At 43.6% G+C, this 21,026-nt stretch overlaps 1 protein-coding gene across 1 annotated transcript; it reads left to right on the top strand.

Annotated features, from left to right (window-relative positions):
* Nucleotides 1–2,033: 2,033 nt before the first annotated feature.
* Nucleotides 2,034–20,741, top strand: DCK (deoxycytidine kinase). The gene is made up of 7 exons (XM_056111446.1): nt 2,034–2,163; nt 7,669–7,787; nt 8,697–8,890; nt 10,459–10,606; nt 14,075–14,190; nt 15,199–15,289; nt 20,623–20,741. Exons 1-7 carry the CDS (start codon nt 2,073–2,075, stop codon nt 20,647–20,649), a joined length of 786 nt encoding a protein of 261 aa, XP_055967421.1. The 5' UTR covers nt 2,034–2,072; the 3' UTR covers nt 20,650–20,741.
* The last annotated feature ends 285 nt before the right edge of the window (nt 20,742–21,026 follow it).

Raw genomic sequence — 21,026 nt, 5'->3', positions numbered from 1 at the left:
TATATAAATGACTTCTAAAGTGTAAAAAATTTGAACTCGGGGCAAGAGCAATAGTATAGTGGGTAGGGCGTTTGCCTTGCACATGGCCGACCCAAGTTCAATCCCTGACATTACATAGGGTCCCCCGAGCACCAGTAGTAATTTTTTTTTTGGCTTCTTGGGTCACACCTGGCAATGCATAGGGGTTACTCCTGGCTCTGCACTCAGGAATTACCCTAGGTGGTGCTCAGGGATCCATATGGGATGTTGGGAATCGAACCCGGGTTGGCCGCGTGCAAGGCAAACCTCCTACCCGTTGTGCCATTGCTCCAGCCCCCATCAGTAGTAATTCTTGAGTGCAGAGTCAGGAGGAACCCCTGAGCATCGCTGGGTGTGACCCAAAAAGCAAAAAATAAATACATAAAATAAAAAATTTGAACTCCAAAACTGTGAAGTTTTAGATAAGGAATTGTGAACAAAAATTAGTAAAGCGTTCTTAAAAGTGCTTTTTTCTGGGGCTGGCAGGGTGGGGTTAAGGTACTTGGCTTGCACATTGCTGACTCAGGTTCTATGCCCAGCTCTGCCTCTGGCCCTCAGAACACCTACAGGAGTGATCCTTGGGCACAGAGCCGAGTAAGCCGTGAGGACAGGCAGATAAGCCTGCTCCCCCAGAGAAAGGTGCTTTTATCCTTGTATCACCGCAGGTCACATGAGAGAGGAGAATTGGGTTTAACTTGATAACGGATTTGGCGGCTTCTGTGCATGTGTGTACCACTGCCTCCTTCCCGCCAAAAAATCCCCAAACTGACGCAGAGCAGAACAACTCATCACAACATAATTTGGTTAAATGGACAATTCTGCCCTGGTCTTTTCAGTTACCACGGTCAGCTTGGTCTGTGTAGCCAGGCCTCGGGTCTCAGTATTTCACTGGCTAAAGGGAAACGGTTCTTTTCTTGCAGAAATACTTCCCCACCGTGTCCAAAATTTTTAAAAACACTTCATGTAGAACTATGGGGCAGGTTATCTTTCTCTGGGTTCTTTGGTATAATAAATTCGCATGAGACACAAAGCAGAAGAAACGTTTAATGAAGCACCTACAGCAGCTGGAGCCGAAAAATGCTAAAAAAAAAAATGAATCTCAAGGACCGTTTACACCCACGTGCCAAGAGTCGCCAAGGCCAAGGGGCTTGTTTCTCTTTTCTTTATTTTGACTTTTTGGGTCACACCTGGCAATGCACAGGGGTTACTCCTGGCTCTGCACTCAGTAATTACCCCTGGCGGTGCTCGGGACCATATGGGATGCTGGGAATCGAACCCAGGTTGGCCGCGTGCAAGGCAAACGCCCTACCCGCTGTGCTATTGCTGCTGAGTACATGGCGTTCACAGGCCCGGAATCTCCGGGGTGTGCCGGGCACAGGGCTGGGGCAGGCTCAGGGCTCCCGGATCTACGGGGTTCTCGCTCGGAACGCCCAGAGCGGCAAGTTTTGGGGGGGCGGCAGATCCCAATCAAGAGCAGAGGACGACGGGGCGGCAGGCAGGGGCCTCCCTTAACTCGCACCCGTGCGGCGCGCGGCGCGCCTGCCCATCTGGGTAACTGCAACGCAGGGTCTGCGGCGCGGGCCGAGCGCCACGTCCTTTCCCGACACCCGCCTACCCCGGGCCCGTTCCTACCTCTAGAAGGTGGGAGCCTGCAGCATCCCGGCGCAGACGTCGGGTCTGATCAGCAAACGCGCCTCCGGGGCGTGCCGCAAAGCCCCGCCTCCCGCCCGCTGAGGGCGGGCGGGTCGCGTCCGACTCCGGAACCAAAATCCCGCGCGGCCTCGGGAGCGCGGGAAGCGCCGGAAGCGCGCGCGCGGGCGGGCGAGCCGGCTGGCGACCGGAGTCTCGCGAAGCCCGGGCGGGCGGGCGCGGGACGGGGACGGGGCGGAGAGGGGCGGGCCGTCCCCGGCGGGCGGGCGCGCGCGGCTCGTCACACAGCCCCGCGCGCCAAAATCAAACCCCGCGGCCGGCCGGCGAGTTGCAGCCGAGCAGCCTCTCGCCGCGCCGTCGCCCCGCTGCGCCACTTCCCAGCGCTTCCTGCGCGCCCGGCCGCCATGGCGACTCCGCCCAAGAGGAGCTGCCCGTCTCCCGCCGGCAGCCCCGAGGGAGCCCGCATCAAGAAGATCTCCATCGAGGGCAACATAGGTGAGGACGCGGCTTCTCGGGGGGCTTCTCCGCCGAACGCCCCGGCCTGATTCTCTGCCCCGCGCGAGCGCCGGCGGCACCTGGACGCTGTGTCCTCGGCGCCCGCGAGGCTCCGGCCCGCCACCGTCTTGCGCTTCCGGGGGGACCTGCGTCTTCCTCTAGCGACCCCCACACACACATACACAAAGGGCTGGAGCCATAGCACAGCGGTAGGGCGTTTGCCTCGCATGCGAGCGGCCCGCCTGACCCCGGGTTCGGTTCCTCCGCCCCTCTCGGAGAGCCCGGCAAAGCTACCGAGAGTATCTCGCCCGCGCGGCAAAGCCTGGCAAGCTCCCCGTGGCGTAGTCGGTATGCCAAGCACACACAGTAACAACATGCAGTGTCCTGCGGATTGGACCCGGCGGAGTGTTGCGGGGTGAAGCCGCCTGTGGCACCGCAGGTGTTGCGTGGCGCCCTGGGGTGCTTTCACGGTGCTCTCGCGAGCAGGCCCGGGTTACGGTGGCCCTGAATCGGGTTTCTAGGTTGGTGATGGGGTGGAGAGGAAAGGAATTCTGCGGAGGGGGAAGTAGCGAGGTGGTTTAGGAACTTATTGAAGAAGTTGTTTCCAAGAAATAAGCATCTGCAGTTTTTTTTTTTTTAAATTCCTTATTTTGCAAGAATATGCCAGTTTGCAAAACCCGTCTTCCAGATGTGGATGTTGGGGGTTGCTCTTAATTGCTGGTGAATTTGAATAGGACGTTTATTTTTAATAGAAATAAGGATTAAGCATCCTATCAGTGGAAATTTGTTTTTGGTTTTAGACCTCCCAGTAATATAACTCTTCGTTCTCAGCCCCACATCTTGGAAAACCATGGGTTGTGATTCAAAAATCGCTAAGGTTTCTGTTACCTTTTTTTTTCGGACCTTAGGGGAGCAAACCAAGGGCTTTGTTTTTATGTAAGGTGTGAGCTTTACAATGAGTCACAGACACAGCTCTCTGTTCTCTTAACATTTTATAGAATTTTTTTTTTCCCTTTTGGGTCATACTGAGCAATTCTTACTCCTGACTGCGCTCAGAAATTCTGGTGGTGCTTGAGAGACCATGTAGGATGCCAGGGATTGAACCTGGGTCGGCTGCCTGCAAAGCAAACGCCCTCCCCGATGAACTGTCTTTTGGGACTCCAATTTAACTTATTTTTAAAGTAAAGATAACATTAATTTACATGATCATATTTTAGGGAGCAATATCACAACCTTAGGGTGTTTGCCTTGCTCAAGACCCGGGTTCAATTTCTCCGCCCCTCTCCGAGAGCTACCGAGAGTATCCCACCCGCATGGCAGAGCCTGGCAAGCTCCCTGTGGCGTATTTGATATGTCAAACACAATAACGCCAAACACAGTAACAACAAGTCTCACGATGGAGACGTTAGTGGGCCCGCTCGAGAAAATCGATAAACAAAGGGATGACAGTGACAGTGACAGTTTATGTTCATGACCCAGATGGCGGCAGACAGCTTCCTGCATGTCGTTTGGAAAGCTATATCTGTATTGCAATTCTTCTATTTCCTACCTCAGGAAACCTAACTTGTGCCTGAACACTTCCTGTTGTGACAGAAATGTTTTGACTCTGATGAGTACTGGCCGTTGATGCATGTGGCACATGTTCTAAATTCTTACCACATTCAAAGCACTTGTGCCTTCCTTAAAGTGTCAAGTCTGGAGAGATAGCGCAGTGATCAGGTGTACGTGTCTTGCAAGCCCAGTGGCCCAGGTTTGATCCCCTGCGCTACATGGCCTACCATATACCCTAAGATATAGTCCTGGAGACCCCCAAGCACCATTGGGGTAACCCTGATAGACCCCATCACTGCTGGGCCAGAACAGGCAGGGGTCTCTGAGATCTAATATTGAACCTTATGACCTGATTGGCCAAATACCCGGGAAGTGGGCCCCAAGTCCCCCTTGAGCACTACTTTGGGAAGCCCCCAAAGGGCAAGATTTAGGCTGGGGATGTAGCTCAGTGGTTGAGCGTGTGAAACTCTGGGTTCGTTTTGTTTGGGTAGATACACCACAGACCTGACAGTGCTTCGGAGCGGCATCCCACTCAGTGCTGGCTAAGGCAAACGCAAGGCCAGCGAGTGCCTGGCTGATGGATGGGGCATCAAACACAGGCCAGTAGCAGCATTCCGAAGAGGAGAAAGAGCTGTATGCCCTCACAGAAAGTGTGTTTCGTTGTTCTGGTACTAAGTTGCTGATTGTGGAGAGCATCCTATAATACACTCATTTCCTCTTAAGATAGATTGTGTTTTAGTTTTTCAAAGTTTGGTTTGGGTCCAAACCTGGCAGTACTTGGAGAGGCGGGGGGGGGGGGGGGGTGGCCGTGGGGTAGCCAGTCTCTGCTCTTTGGGGCTTGAATTTAGGTATCCGGCATGCTTTGCATAAGCCAGAACGAGTTCTTTGAAGGTGAATGTGTGCTAGTATGATTTCTCACAGTTACTTACTGGGATAAGAAAAAGACCTTATATAAAGAGAGGAGGAAGCAGTTGAACAAAACTGTTTCAAAAGTAAATTGGAACGGGGATGAAGCTGTAGGAAGCCACAGTACAGCCTTTGCATGGGGCTGACCTCAGTTTGAACCCTGGCACCCCATGTGGTCCCTCCCCAGAGCCTGCTGAGCTCACTGCTGGGTGTGCCCCCAACAAAAACAAACAAAAAGTAAACTTGAACAACTGGCTTTGTACTCAGGAATCACTTCTGGTGCTTGTAGGATAACAGTGGTTTGTCCTTTCGCCCTTGCCACAGGGAGCTTAGGTTTATCGGGTTATACCCATCACAGTGCTCCTGAGTCATTCCCATTCCTCTGTGATTATTTTAACTTCTCTGTGCTTTCTTCTCCTACCAGTTAATCACCTTTCCCCCCAATCAGACTGTTAACTTGTAAGGTCAGATCCTTCTAAGGACACTGAACTACAAGGTTAATATTGTCTTTCTCCTCTCCTTATATTTTTGAATAGTTTACTTTAAAGCAATGTCCTTTTTGTGTAGACACAGGAAGACAATATTATGCTTTTGTAACTTGGGAGATAATTGACTCCAAATAATATCACTCTTGGGCATCTGCTTTTTGACTTAAGCCTCAGTTGCCCTTAGACCTCAAAGCAGGGTCTCGACGAGGAACTGAATGGACCCAGGGCAAGCTGTGAGCTACCCTGGCATTGACATGGGCCAGGCCAAAGCGCCACAATACTCAACTATAAGTTAAGAGCATGATGGACAAATGATGTCATGCTCCAAAAGTAACTACGAGATTAGGACCCTGCTAGGGATAGGAAAGACTGATCTAGCCTGAGCACTGTAGTCTGAGATCGAGATGACCCCAGGAGGGCAATCCTAAAAGCTTAGTGTATCTCTTACTGTGTCCATACAAAATGATTAATATTATAAATGCTTATATGTTTGTTGGTCAAGGAGAGGAGAAACACACCCATGGGATTTCGCTCTTGGATGTGTCATCCTGCTGAATGAGTATTTGTCCTAAAAGAAGCCTCCCCTGCGGGAAGGACTTTACCACTATTGGTTGTCACCACACCTATGTGTAAGCCCCAACCCCTCATGCTTTGGGGTTTAACTAAGACTGTAAGAGTGGGCTGGGGGAGCAGGAGAATGAAGGGGAATCCAGAAAGAAAATGAAGTAGCATGGGGGAAGAATCAGAAGAGAATGGAGATGGGAATGGATAAACTACAGCTGACACCAACCAGCCTGGCCCTCTTTTCTTCCTTCATCCTTTCTTCGCCATCGACCTCCCTGGGGTGGGGGAAGCGGAGTGAGACTGTCAATGCAGGTGGTGGAGAGAGAGCCGCCGCGCGAGGCCTTTTTGTATTTTATTTAGAAAATGCATAGGTGCTTGGGAGACTGTATGGGATGCCGGGAATCGAACACGGGTTGGCTATGTGCAAGGCAAGCACCCTACCCACTATACTTACTATCCAGCCCCCCACAGCACTTTTTCTATACATCAGTGAAATTGTGTCATTCCCTGCTTAAAATTCCTCTTTGACTTCTTCACTACTCAAACTGGAAAGAGTCGCAGACTGACAGGTGCACCTGCACAACATTGGCTTACAGAAATGAAAAGATGTTCCTGTATCTTTGGGTCATGACTAAGGCATGGTTACTTGCTCTTCATTATTGCCTTTATGCTTGTTTATATTTCCTCCACTCATACTTATCAGATATATAAAATGAGTGTACATATTGTCATTCTGGGTTTTTTGTTTGCATGTCTTTGTTTCTGGATCACCGCCCAAGTGTGCTGAGGCTACTTCTGGTTCTGTGCTCAGGGATCATTCCTTGGCCCTTCTTGGGGAATAGGGGAGGGGGGAGGGAGGGAGGGACAGTATCTGTGGTAAGGGGGAATCAAACTGTGGTCAGCCTTGTGCAAGACAAATGCCTTACTGGCTGCACTGTCTTTTCCAGTAGGGTGGGGGTGGGGAGGAGAGAGAGAGGAAGGGAGGGAGGAATGGAGGGGAAAGAGAGAAAAATGACATGCTGACCAGAGATGTTTAAAATAGCCATGTTTGGTGGCTTCAGATAAGAAGGGTGTGGCAATCATAGGGAGTATTGCTAGCCCTATATTAAGTGCTTCATATAGTAAATAGTGTCACTAATGTTTTAGGTGAAGGCCTTCCCTACTTTCAATACAATGATACTGATGTTGTAATTTGTATTAATAAAACCACATTCAAGTGCAAGCGACTCGTGGTACATGCTTGTGTCATTTTGTTGACTGTATATCTGAAATTAAGAACTTGAGATAGTAAATGCATAGTACATTTATGATCTGATTATTTCTCCCACTGCGACATGCTGTAGCACCTACACTTCCAATATCAAACTCGTGAGTGATGGAGAAGCAAAGTGCGTGCCTTTTTTCTTTTTTAGGGGTCAGATACCATACATAGAACCTCAAAAGTGAAGCAGAAAAAATGTAACCATTGCTTGTAGGATGTGCTTTGTAGAAATTTTATTTCTTTAACCATGTGTGATACCGTCTGATAGCATCAGAATAATTGGGCCAGAGTAACAGTACAGGGGGTAGGACACTAGGCTTGCCTGCAGCAGCCCTGAGTTTCATCCATCTGTAGCACTATGTCTGGTCCCTTGAGACCTGCCAGGAGTGGTCTTGAGTACAGAGCCAGGAGTAAGCCCTCGGCACCACCAGGTGTGGCCCAAACTACCAAAAAAAAAATCTGCAACATACAAGCAGGAAACACCCAAACCTAAAAGACAAATAATAATCATCCTATTTTCCCCTCTAAATTAGGCATTTAATGTGTCTTAATAATTTTATAGTTTCTTTCTAAAATTTTATAGTTGATAAGCATTTCTAAAGAAAGTACAGGGAATAAAGTGCTTTGAGGTTTGATGTTGTTTGTTAAACACTTTGTTATATTTAATGACCATTTTGGCTTTTTTTTTTCCTGGTAAATTATCTTCCTCAGTTTCAACTTTTCTTTTCATAACAGCTGCAGGGAAGTCAACTTTCGTGAATATTCTTAAACAAGTTTCTGAAGATTGGGAAGTGGTTCCTGAACCTGTTGCCAGGTGGTGCAATGTTCAAAGTACTCAAGATGATGAATTTGAGGTATGAAGAGAAAATGTTGTTGTTTTGTTTTGGGGCCACACTCGGCAGTGGTTAGGGGTTACTCCTGATGTTGCTCGGACTAGATGGGGTGCCGGATCTAAGCTGGCTCGGCCATGTATGAGCAAGTGCCCTACCCACTTTACTATCGCTCCAGTCTCAAAAAAATTTAATAAAATTAATGTCCATGGTTTAAACGATCAGTAGGTACTATTCTCTTGATTTTTTTTTTCTTTTTGGGTCATACCGGGTGATGCGCAGGGGTTACTCCTGGCTCTGCACTCTTGGCGGTGCTCGGGACCATATGGGATGCTGGGAATCGAACCTGGGTTGGCCGCATGCAAGGCAAATGCCCTACCTGCTGTGCTATTGCTCCAGCCCTCTCGAATTTTTTGTTGCCTCTTCTTTTCCAGTAAGACTTTTTTTTTTTTTTTGCCTTTTGGGCAATAGGGGTTACTCCTGATTCTCCACTCAGGAATTACTCCTGGCAGTGCTCAGGGGATCATATGGGATGTCGGGGATCAAACCTGGGTTCAGCCATGTTCCAGACAAACACTCTACCTGCTATACTATAGCTTCAGCCCCTCCAGTAAGACTTCAAAATCTAGCTTTAAATCTGTGTCTTTTTCTGGGCAGCAGTTAGAGATTTCTTTTTATTTTATATTTTTGTTTTTCATTTTACTTCATTTTATGTTTTTGATTTCGACTGTGTTCAGGGCTTACTCCTCGCTCTGAGCCCAGGGGTCACTCCTGGTATGCTTGGGCGACGAAGTGCTGGGGATCAAACCAGGGTCGGCCACATGCAAGGCAAACCTCCCTCCCCTACTGTTGCTTCTGCCCCTCTTTGTGAGCGTCTTTCAAAAAATAATGATGATTAATTTGCTTTTGTTTCCTTTTTTTGATTCTAAATAGGAACTGACAACATCTCAGAAGAGTGGCGGGAATGTTCTTCAAATGATGTATGAGAAACCTGAGCGGTGGTCTTTTACCTTCCAGTCTTATGCCTGCCTCAGTCGAATCCGGGCTCAGCTTGCCTCTCTCAATGGCAAGCTCAAAGACGCCGAAAAACCTGTGGTATTTTTTGAACGATCTGTATATAGCGACAGGTATGTAAAAATGACTTTTAATCTTCTCAGTCTTGCATTGATGGCATTAGGGAAGTTCTAGCACTTATAATCCTTCAATGCTAAACCTCATTCAGGTTTGTTCTGTTCCCTCCAGCCCTCTTTAAATTCTCACCTGAGGGGCTGGCGAGATAGAGCAGCAGGTAGGGTGCTTGCCGACTGACCCCAGTTTAATTCCTGTCATCTCATGTGGTTCACTGAGCCTGCCAGGAGTAACCCCTGAGCACTGCAAAGTGTGGCCTACAAACCAGGAAAAAGAAAAAAAAATACAAACTAAATAAGATTCTTATCTACTCAGGTTAAATCTGGAACTATTTTCTATACGCTCCACCAAGAACAAGGAAATCAATTATCCCTCATCATGTCTTAAAATTAGCTTTACCAGGATTCTTTAACCTCTGGAGTTAATTTTGACTAAAGGTCTTCAAACTTTTTGGTCTCAGGATCCCTTTCCATCATTATTATAATTATTATTATTATTGTTGTTGAAGCGAGAGTTTTTGCGGAAACTTGTTTAGAAAGATGTGAGGGTTCAGAAAGAAAATAACGTGTGCAAGAGTACACAGGCTTTCCAGAGTAGAGATAGGCAAAGAAACAGAGATAAGGAAGTGAAATATATGTATTCAAGGGAGAATGTGGGCTTGAAGACCAAGTCTTTGTTATTATTATTATTATTATTGTTATTGTGTTTGGTTTGGGCCAGACCCAGTGGTGTTCAGGCCTTACTCTTGGCCCTGTGCTTAGGGATTACTCCTGGTGGGGCTTGCATCATATGGAATGCAGAGAATCGAACCAGGGTCCGCTGTGTGTGCCATACCTGCTGTACTAATGCTTTTGCCCTTCCCTCTCCTTTTCCCTTCTTAATAAATACTATGGTGGGCTGGGGAGATAGTGCAGGGATGCGGCACTTGCCTTGCTTGGGGTCAGTGCTGGTTTGGTCCCCAGCAGCGCGTGCAGGGAGTGATCCCTGAGCACAGAGCCAAAGTAAGCCCTAAACACTGCTGGGTGTGGCCCCCAACCATAAATGAATCAATACTGTGGAAGTCAAAGAGACTTGTAATATTTTAAGAAGCTGAGATTGGAAAATTATTATTTAAGGCAGAAATAATAAACCTTTATAATAACAAATAAAAATTATATTAAAAATTTGGGATAAAGTAGCACTGTCTCATGTTTGCCAGATATCTTTAATATCTGATAGAGATTACTAGAGTCTCATGCTCTTTATGTTTGAGCTAGTATAGTGTTGGGGAGGGTTTTTTTTGGTTGAGAATTGAATAAGAAATAGCCTAACCTTATAGAATCTCTGTAGGTACCTGGGATGGGATGCCAGGGATCCTCAGGACATGTTTGAAAGCCACTGATCAAGACTGTATTTCTTGTAGTTGGAGATAATTATGTTTTATTTTTTAAAATATGTTCTCTAATTCTAAAGCATCATCTGTCAAAAGTTTTAGGAGAATGTTCCATGTCCATTTAATAGATTGCTTTTTTTTGTCTCTTTCTGCTTTCTGGAAAGGATGTGTGTATTCACATGGATTCTCTTTCAGGTATATTTTTGCATCTAATTTATATGAGTCTGAATGCATGAATGAAACAGAATGGACAATTTATCAAGACTGGCATGACTGGATGAATAACCAGTTTGGTCAGAGTCTTGAACTAGATGGAATCATTTATCTTCGTGCCACTCCAGAGGTGAGACAAAACACAAATGTACAGTGCAAAACACTGTATTGTACCACTGTCCTCCCATTGTTCATCGATTTGCTCGAGCAGGCTCAGTAATTTCTCCATTGTGAGACTCGTTACTGTGTTTGGCATATCGAATACGTCACGGGGAGCTTGCTAGGCTCTGCTGTGCGGGCGAGATACTCTCGGTAGCTTGCCGGGCTCTCCAAGAGGGGCTGTGGAATAGAACCCGGCTCGGCCGGGCTGGCCACGTGCAAGGCAAAATGCCCTACCACTGTGCTGTCCCTCCAGCCCAATGCAAATGTGTTTCATTAAAAATTTAAACTAATACTTACAAATCGTTCCAGTGCTATGTAGTTTCCTAAAGACAGTTTCATGTAATCTCACCCACAACCTCCAAATTAGAAACTCCGATTTAGATAGAAGTTTTCTGGTTTTGCAACAACGTTTTTGTTTTTGTAGGCCCTTCACTGTATTTTCTCAGCTTTATTTACCATTTTCTTTTTATTTATTTATTTATTTATTTATTTATTTATTGAATCACTGTGGGAAAGGTTACAAAGCTTTCAGGTTTAGGTCTCAGTCATGCAAATATCAAACACATTTCCCTTTACCACTACTTATTTTTTTACCATGAAGAACCCCAATAAAACCCCACCCCCACCCCTCCCAGTCCCTGTGAGGCAGATGAATTCTAGTTAACACTCTATCTGCTTTGATTAGATTCATTGTTTCAATATAAGATTCACCACTATTATTTAGAGTTTACCCCCCCCAAATCAGACATGCTGAAAAAGCATTGTGAAGTGATTTGCTTTCTATAGCTGGGTTCAAGAATTAAATGTTGGTTTTGGATTTCTGCTATTTTACTTATTAGCCCTGGAAGTATTTCTACTGAAAGTCAGATAATTAAGAAATTGGTTTCTGTGCTCTGGAGTCGTGGCCGTGCCGGAGAGCCGCTCGTGGGGGGCAACTGGTGGCCTCGGTAGGGCGTGAGGGGCGGACCGAAACGCCCCCCTTCCCATGAGGTTTTAGTCGCCCCCACACCCCTGGCTCATACCTGCTGTCCACAAGGCTCCCATGTGGCCGCCATCTTTCTTTCCAGAGAGGAGAGGGCGAATGGGGCAACACCCTCCCCCCCCCCCCCCCACAGACATGATGGCCTGGATTAACGCATAGTCCTTTCACTTTTCTGCTCCAAGCTGCCGGGTTCTGCATTAAGTCCTTGTGCTTCTGGGGCCGTGGCTGTGCTGGAGAGCTGCTCGCGGGGGGCAACTGGTGACCTCAGTAGGGCGTGAAGGATGGACCGGAACGCCCCCCTTCCCATGAGGTTTTAGTCACCCCCACACCCCCGGCTCATACCTGCTGTCCACAAGGCTCCCATGTGGCCACCATCCTTCTTTCCAGAGAAGAGAAGGCGAATGGGGCAACACCCTTTCCCCTCCGGCAGACTTGATGGCCTGGATTAACGCATAGTCCTTTCACTTTTCTGCTCCAAGCTGCTGGGTTCTGCATTAAGTCCTTGTGCTTCTGGGGCTGTGGCCGTGCTGGAGAGCTGCTCGTGGGGGGCAACTGGTGGCCTCAGTAGGGCGTGAAGGACGGACCGGAGCACCCCCCTTCCCATGAGGTTTTAGTCACCCCCACACCCCTGGTTCATACCTGCTGTCCACAAGGCTCCCATGCGGCCGCCATCCTTCTTTCCAGAGAAGAGAGGGCGAATGGGGCAACACCCTTTCCCCTCCGGCAGACTTGATGGCCTGGATTAACGCATAGTCCTTTCACTTTTCTGCTCCAAGCTGCAGGGTTCTGCATTAAGTCCTTGTGTTTCTGGGGCTGTGGCCGTGCTCCAAACTTAACTCTGATTTTCAGGGAGAAACGTTGGGTGGTTTACTTCCCATTGATCACTTTGTACATAGATGTCGCGCGGCCGCGGTTTTGAGGAAAAGTCCTAGTTCCCCTATACTTGAGCTGTGCTTGTAGAGGCTTCTGGTCACCGGGGTTCCATCTGGGGGAGGCGGGATGCGGTACCTACCCCATCTGGGACTTCCCGATGATCTCAGCTCTTTTTGGAACCTGTTTTTTTTTTTCTCCGGGAGCTGTGGATCCCGCCCTCCATGTGGCCCTTCTCTTCGGCTGTATGCTGTATATTTGCCATTTTCTTAACTTTTGTGAGCTCTCATATCTGTCAAAGCTATCAGAAGAAACATAGAGTCATCAGAAGATAGTTCTTGAACTGTTTTAAGTACAGCGGAATTTTTTATTTTTTTAATTTTTATTAGTGAGACACCATGAGGTACAGTTGTAGACTTAGAAATTTTGTACTTGGGTTTCAATTATACAATGATCAAATACCCATCCCTCCACCAGTGCCCATAATGCTTAGAAAAGCGTCACCAGAAACAATTGCTCAGTAAATGTTTGCTGAATAAATTAGAAAATTTATTGTGGTTGGTATCAAGAGTTTTTTTTTTTTCTTTTTGGGTCACACCTAGCGATGCTCAGGGGTTATTCCTGGCTCTGCACTCAGAAAGTACTCCTGGCGGTGCTCAGGGGACCATATGGGATGCTGGGAATCGAACCCAGGTTGGCCACATGCAAGCAGTCGCCCTACCCGCTGTGCTATTGCTCCAGCCCCTCAAGAAATCTTTTAGAGTTGTTTAAGGCTTCATGTATGGATTGTAGCTTCTGCATTTGGGAGGAGACTTAGATAAAAATAAACTTTCATTTTCAGATTAAGGGAGCGAACTTGAAAATGTGCCTTTATGACAGGTTTTAATATAGCTATTATTTATACCTGGAATTATTTAACACATACAGGAATGCCAAGTGGTAGTCATAAAACTTGAGCTTATATGTATTAAAAGTTCTGATTTTAGTGCCTGCATTTCCCTTTGTTTTTTGATTTCTTTTTTTCCTTAAATCAAAAAGTAGGCTCTGTTGAATAAAAATTTCATGACTTCTAGCCTGAAAGAATGCTGTGTTGCTGTTGGAACTACATTTTCAAAGAATTTAGATTTCTGATTTCAAGTGATGATTCTGTTTCTCTTCTAATATTAAGCTAAACCTTAACAATATTAATTTTCAAATTTGTTTTTATCTCAAAGATTTTTGTTTTTAATTATAACAATACTAGATGCAAAATAGAAAGAGCAAAGGATTACTAATAATTGCTTTGTGCTAGAAACATTCTTAGATAATGTCTTGATGTCCAGTGTAAACTTTTACCAATCTTTTTGTTCATGTTTATTATTTGATTAGAGGATTATTTAATATTTTGAGGAGGATTTATTAATAGGCTTATAAGCAAAGTTTGCTTTTTTGTTTTTGTTTTTGGGTCACACCCAGTGAGCTCATCAGAATTTACTCCTGACTGCTCGGCAGTCACTTCTGGAGTGCTGAAAATACGTTTTGAAAATTTAATGGCGCAGAGTCCATTGTCCTCCGTACTTTACCTCTATTGCTATTTGTTTTTAGAAATGCTTGAATAGAATATATTTACGGGGAAGAAACGAAGAGCAAGGCATTCCTCTTGAATATTTACAAAAACTTCACCATAAGCATGAAAGCTGGCTTCAGCATAGAACACTAAAGTAAGATTTCCTAATTTACTACTTTTAATCATTATCAAAATTTTGTTTTGTTTATTTGTTTGGTTTTGGGGCAACACTCTGAATGTTCAGGGTTTACTCTTGGCTCTGTGCTCAGGAATCAGTCCTGGAGGGGCATAAGGGACCATATGGAATGTTGGGGATCAAACCTCAGGTTGACTGTGTGCAAGGCAAGTGCCCTACCTTCTGTACTTTTTGCTTTTTATCACATTTTAAACTAAAATGTGTAATTTTTCATTTTTATTAGCATTCTAGCAAATCTACTCCAGTTACATGGGTGATATAATATTTTAAGTTCCACAGTAAGTGAAAAAGTAGGAAATAAATACAAATATGTATGTACTTTATTTAGGTTTTTTTCAGAGCATTTTTTGGCTAATGGCGGTATGGTTTGGTCATACCAAGTGGCACTCAGTGATTACTTCCGGCTCTGTTCATCGGTCATTGGTGCTCAGGGGACCATCTGTGGACTGGTGTCGATTGTGGGCGAGTACCTTATTTCTTGTACTCACTCTCCAGCTCCAAAGTTTTCTTTTTTCTTTTATTCCCCCATGGTGCCAGGGACCAAACCTCCCCAGCACCAGAGAATTCTAAGGTACTTTAAAATTGTTTCTTTAATCAAGACTTGGGAGGTGGAGGAAGTGTAGAGTGCAGTTGTTAGAAGCGTGGGATTTTCAGTAATGAGATCTTGCTGTACATCCAGTTGCGCTTACTACAGTAGTATAGTGAACTTACCCTATATATTTTATATCTGAGACTCTGAGATTGTACAGATTGGAGCCATGAAACGACAAGTGCTTTCCTTGTATGCAGCCAGCCCTGATTTTATGTAGGTGAAAAAAAGGCTACCAAATGATGTACTTGCATGTAGTTGCACGCAACTTTAATATTATTGGCAGCTTGTTTTGAGAATAATATAAGAATGAATTTTTTTTATGTTTCTATTACTGAATTTCTAATTTTGTTCTTCATGTCCCTGTTTTTAAACAGAACCAATTTTGATTATATAGAAGAAGTGCCTATATTAACGCTGGATGCCAATGAAGACTTTAAAGACAAACATGACAGTATGGTTGAAAAGGTAGATTTACACAAAGCCTTTAATATTTGTTTTGTCTTGTTTAAAAAAGTGTTTCGTGTTTTTGAGAAAACAGTTTATTTTCTTTTTCTCTTTCTTTTTTTTTCTGTTTGGGCCACACCTCACAGAGCTAAGGGCTCACTCCTGGCTCTGTGCTCAGGGAATACTCTTGTCAGGGCTTGGTGAACCATATGGTGTGCCAGGGATTTAACCCAGGCTGGCCGCGCTCAAGGCAAATGCCCTACCCACTGAACTGTCTCTCCAACCTCTCCTTTAGTTCCTTTATCTGTAAATAGAAATCAGAATAACAGAAGCTCATGCTCTCTGCTTCTCTGTTTTGTCTCTTTTTTCTTGTCTTCGCTGTCCATAAATCTTCAGATTTTAAGTAAAGCATCTTGTGGATTTATATTTATCTTTTTAAACTAAAATCAATATGATGGTTATTTTAAGTTGTAAAATTGGATCTCATCTATTTTTGTATTTGGTAAAATTTTAAGTTAAAGGATTATCTGCTTTAGATTTCATTTGGGATCTTGTAGATGATGAATTGGAATAACCTAATCATTGACTTAAGTTATTTTAGGGTTAGTCTATCCTCTGAATGGTTGGGAGTTAACTATTCTCTGAAATAGTTGTGTCCATACTGATAAAGTGATTCTAAGGCAACATACTGATAAATATTTGAGAAAGAATAGAAATGGGAATCGTATAAAAAAATGTTCTTGTGTCCTTTTTAGTTAACTGGATGGTCTAAGGTGTAAAGGGGTTTTTTTTTGCTTGTTTACTTTTGAAAGAAATTTTAATTTTTCTTTTTCTGTCACAAGATATCTGCCATTTTCTATAATAGGCAGTTGGCATTCACAAGGAGCATACCTTAAGAACTTTGGAGATCTCAAGATATAGTTAATGGAGACAGCATACAGTCATTTTTCCCATGGTATATAATGAAACATATTTGGAACATTGAAGTGACTTTTTTGTATTATTAATGATGTTAAAAATAACAGGTTAGAATCACTTACAATGCCATTAACATAATTAAATTAACAACCTGTGCAATATTAAAAATAACCATCATTACATTTTTATTTTTGGAAGCTGGATAGGACAGGGGTTAAGGTTATTGCCTTACTTGTGGCCAACCTCAGTTCAAATCCCCTGTCCTACATGTGGTCCCTGAGAACCATCATGGATTACTCCTGAACACAGCCAAGAATGATCTCTGATCCCAGGGTGTCGCCCAAATTCATGTCTTCCAAAAATACATTTTGTACTGACTTTTCATTGGTTTACAATAGTATATAATTTGAAGGGTTTGATTTCGTACATTGTTTGTAATTGGCACAACTCCCAACACCAAAGTCTTAGTTACCAGAACAACCTACCTACCTACCACCAAAAGGACCAATTCATATCTCCTATCCCAGTCCAGTTCACTTCTGGTAATCACCATAGTTCTCACCATGTAGGAGTTTGCTTTGTAATTCATTTCCCACATAAGACGACTAATGTCTGATTTCTTACTTCACAAAGTCTCACAATGGAGATGTTACAGGGCCCGCTCAAGCAAATCGATGAACGATGGGAAGACAGTGCTCAGTGCTGCAGTGCTATTTCACTTATAATTGCCTCAGGTTCCATCCATTTTATCCCAAAGAGCAAATTTTTTTGTTGTTGTTTGTTTTGTTTTTGTTTTTGGGACACATCTGACTATTCCCAGGGCTTACTCCTTGTTCAGCACTCAAGATGATCACTCCTGGTGGGCGCCAGGGACCAGATCAAGTGCTGGGGATTGAGCCTGGGTTGCTGTGCAAGGCAGGTGTCCTACCTTCTCTACTGTCTCTCTGCCTACCATATTTTTTTGATGGTAGCGTATTTCACTGCTTTTGTATACCACAGCTTTTTCACAGTCATTTATTGATAAGTATTCACATTTGTTTCATGCTTTTGTAAATAATGCTGCCAAGAACATACGACACAGATACCTTTTAACTAGCATTTTCCTGTTTTTCAGCAAAATACTTAAGAGATTATATGGCATTTTCCTTTTTGTTTTGTTTTAGGCACATTCGTCAGTGCTCTCGGCATGTAGGGGTCACTCCTGTAGGTCTTGCAGGACCAGATGGGGTGCCTGGTGTTGTACTTGGTCTGCCACGTGTGTGGCAAGCACCCTACCGGCCGAACTATCGCTCTGGCCCTAGATTGTTTATAATTCCTATTTTAATTTTAAATTACTTTTTATTTTGAAATGTCTTATTTGTTACCGTGATTTATAAATGTGTCCATGGTTGAGTTGTAGGCGTACAATGTTTCGACACCAGTCCCACCACCAGTGTCCCCTTCCCTCCACCAATGTCCTCAGGTTCCCTCCGACCACTCCACCTGCCTCCTTAATAGACAATTTTTTCTTTTTTTATTGAATCACCATGAGATAGAAAACTTTCATGTTTCAGTCATACAATGATCGAACACCCATCCCTCCACCAGTGCACATTCTCCACCACCGATGTCCCCTGTACCCCCCGCCCCATTTTCAACCCTCCCCCTGCTTCCATGGCAGACAGTTTCCTCTGTACTCTCTCTACCTTTGGGTATTATGGTTTGCAATACAGATACTGAGAGGTTATCACGTTTAGTCCTTTATCTACTTTCAGCACTCATCTCCCATCCTGAGCGATCCCTCCAACCATGGTTGTCTTAGTGATCCCTTCTCTATTCCAGCTGCCTTCTCCCCCAGCTCATTAGACAGGCTTCCAACTATGGAGCAATATTCCTGGCTCTTGTGTCTACTGTCCTTGGGTGTCAGTCTCATATTATGTTATTTTATATTCCACACGAGTGCAGTCATTCTATGTCTGTCCCCCTTTCTGACTCATTTCAAAACTTAGCATGATATTCTTCATGACCATCCACTTACAAGCAAATTTCATAACTTTATCTTTCCTAACATCTGCATAGTATTCCATTTTGTAGATGTACCAAAGTTTCTTTAACCAGTTGTCTGTTCTCTGGCACTCGGTTTGTTTCCAGATTCTGGCTATTGTGAACAGTGCTGCAATGAACATACAGGTGCAGATGTCGCTTCTATAGTGCTTTTTTGCAGCCTTGGGATATATTCTCAGAAGTGGTATCCTGGTGTCATATGGAAGCTCAATTTCTAGTTTTTGAAGGAATGCCCATATTGTTCTCCAAAAAAAAAAATGGACAATTTTTGAAGTTGAAATTTTGTGGTTTGGGTCCCATACTTAGCAGCATTGGTGACTCTGTGATTTATATATATACATACATGTGCCAAACCTCCATACCACTGGTGTATTTATGACAAGGGAATGGAAGGTTCCTTTTCCATTTTTGAAGGAATCTCCATTCCATTTTTCATTGTGCTGCACTGAGTTTTATTCCCACAAACGAGAATCAGAGTTCTTTTCCTTCTCATCATCACCAGCATTTCTTGTACTGAATCTTTGATCTAGGCCGTTTTTACATGTGTAAGGTAATATTTCATCCTTTTGAATTTTGCATTTCCTTGCATCTTTTTTTCACGTGCCTATGGGTTGTGTCTGTTCTCTTTCAAGAGGTCCCAGTTTCAAGACAGTTCCAATCTTCAGGGGACATTTTTAAATTGACTTTTACTAAGTTTTGTGACTCTTTATATATTTTGAATATCTACTCGTTGTCAGATACATGCTGTGCAAATATTTTCTCCCAATTTGGTGTGTTGTAGTTGCTTCTGCTGTATAGAAGATGGTTGCTTTGATGTAGTTCCTTTTGTACTTTTTTGAATCTATAAGTGTATTATTGATATTGATGACCTGGAGTGTCACACCTGTTTTTTGTAGGCTAGGATTTGGGGTTCTAATATTTAGGTCTTTAAATCATCTTGAGTTTTTTGTATGATGCTAAATACTGATGAAGTTTTCTCATATTGCTATCTAATTTTCCGTGTTTTAAATATTGATCTTTTTCCATGTTGCTATCCAATTTTCTAGCACTATTTCCTGAAGAGACTTTCTCTTCTCCATTCTTTGTACTTAACATCTTTCTCATAGAATAGATGTCCACAAATATGTGAATTTATTTCAGGGTTCTCAATTCTATCCCATTTATCTGCCTATATATTTTTTTCTTCCAGTACCAATTGTTTTAATTCATACTGCTTTGTAAGATAGTTTGAAGTCAAGAGATAATGATGCTTTTGCTTTTATTTTCTTTTAGAATTGCTTTGGCCATTCTAGGTCTTTTGTCAATGAATCATCTATTTTTGCTGTTTTTACTTAAGGAGTGGGTATACTAGATGGTGCTCAGGGTCACACCTTGCTCTGTGTTCAGGGGGACCATATGCAGTGCTGGCATTCTAACTAGTGTCATGGCTGCAGCTGCATGCTAAGGCAAGCGCCTTAACCCTTGTACTGTCTTTCTGGTCAAATGAACCATTTTGTAGCTGAATAAATATGTAAAACCATCTTTAAATGTTATCTAACAAAATAATGGTGTTTTCGCTAGGAATTATATTTTATATTTTTATTTCTGCTCTTACTAAATTTTGATGTTGGTCAGTTGACTAGAATTATTGGTTGATAATCTGACCTTTGCTCACACAGTAACACTGCAGATTATATACATAATTCATATTTTGCTTCTGAAAAAGTACAAATCTGTTATACCTAGTGAACCTCCAGAGTTCTTTACACTGTTACAATTATTAATTTTATCAGTGCTAAAACTACACGTCAGCTATTTATGATGTTTAGTAGATTATAAAATTAGAATTATACAGTCATGAACAACTTGTAACTTGTATCTCACCATGGTTCTGTAAAATTTTTAAAAAATTAGGCTTATAGATATTGTCATGGGCTGGAGCGATAGCACAGCGGTAGGGCGTTTGCCCTGCGCACAGCCATTCCAGCTGAGCCAGGTTTGATTCCTCCGCCCCTCTCGGAGAGCCCGGCAAGCTACCGAGAGTATCCTGCCCGCATGGCAAAGCCTGGCAAGCTACCCGTGACGAAATTATTCGATATGCCAAACACAATAACAAGTCTCACAATGGAGACGTTACTGGGCCCACTCGAGCAAATCGATGAACAAGGGGAGGACAGTGACAGTGACAGATATTATCACACTCAATCAGGTAAAAATATAGTAGTTTTTATAATGGCATTATGGACTGTTGGTCTTCGAATAATTACGTATTTACTATTAATATTTTGAATGTAAGTGCTCTGACTGATCTTTATTTACACTACTGGGTCTTCAACTATTGTATATTTTAAAATGAAGATGAGTATTAGGTACCTCAGTTTGAAAATTGTATTAATATATTTTTCCTTCCCTAGGTCAAAGAGTTTTTGAGCACTTTGTGATCTTGCTGAAGACTGTCAGCAGCAAGTGAATCCAGAGTCTTCCATTTTGCTTGTCTTTGTATTTCTATTTGTATTTCCATTTTTATGTCTCTTTAGAAAACCACAGTTTATAACCATTTTCATTTCAAGAAAAACATTTTTGGATAATCTTACATAATTATTTCTTTTTATTGTTTCAAAAGCAAAAACTTTATCTCTCAGAAGACTGAGAGGGTAATGTTTCCAAAATCGGTATAGTTGTTTGATCTGCTACACTGTGTGTGATGTTTAAACTGTTCCATAAAGGATCCATCCTCCCTCTCTCCTTCCTTCCCTGCTGTTACCTATATTAGAAGGGTATGTTCTTTTTCCTGGTGCTTCTTGTCTAACTGATGGCC

This window comes from Sorex fumeus, unplaced genomic scaffold, assembly GCF_029834395.1.
Source record: "Sorex fumeus unplaced genomic scaffold, SorFum_2.1 ptg000013l, whole genome shotgun sequence".
Classification (NCBI taxonomy): Eukaryota; Metazoa; Chordata; class Mammalia; order Eulipotyphla; family Soricidae; genus Sorex; species Sorex fumeus.
The sequence above is the reverse complement of the archived record's forward strand: the minus strand, read 5'-3'. Positions and strand labels throughout refer to the sequence as shown.

Coding starts and splice junctions, on each gene's coding strand:
- DCK (XM_056111446.1), top strand. CDS start 2,073: ATGGCGACTCCGCCCAAGAGGAGCTGCCCGTCTCCCGCCGGCAGCCCC. Junction 8,891..10,458: donor CGATCTGTATATAGCGACAG/GTATGTAAAAAT, acceptor ATTCTCTTTCAG/GTATATTTTTGCATCTAATT. Junction 10,607..14,074: donor ATCTTCGTGCCACTCCAGAG/GTGAGACAAAAC, acceptor ATTTGTTTTTAG/AAATGCTTGAATAGAATATA.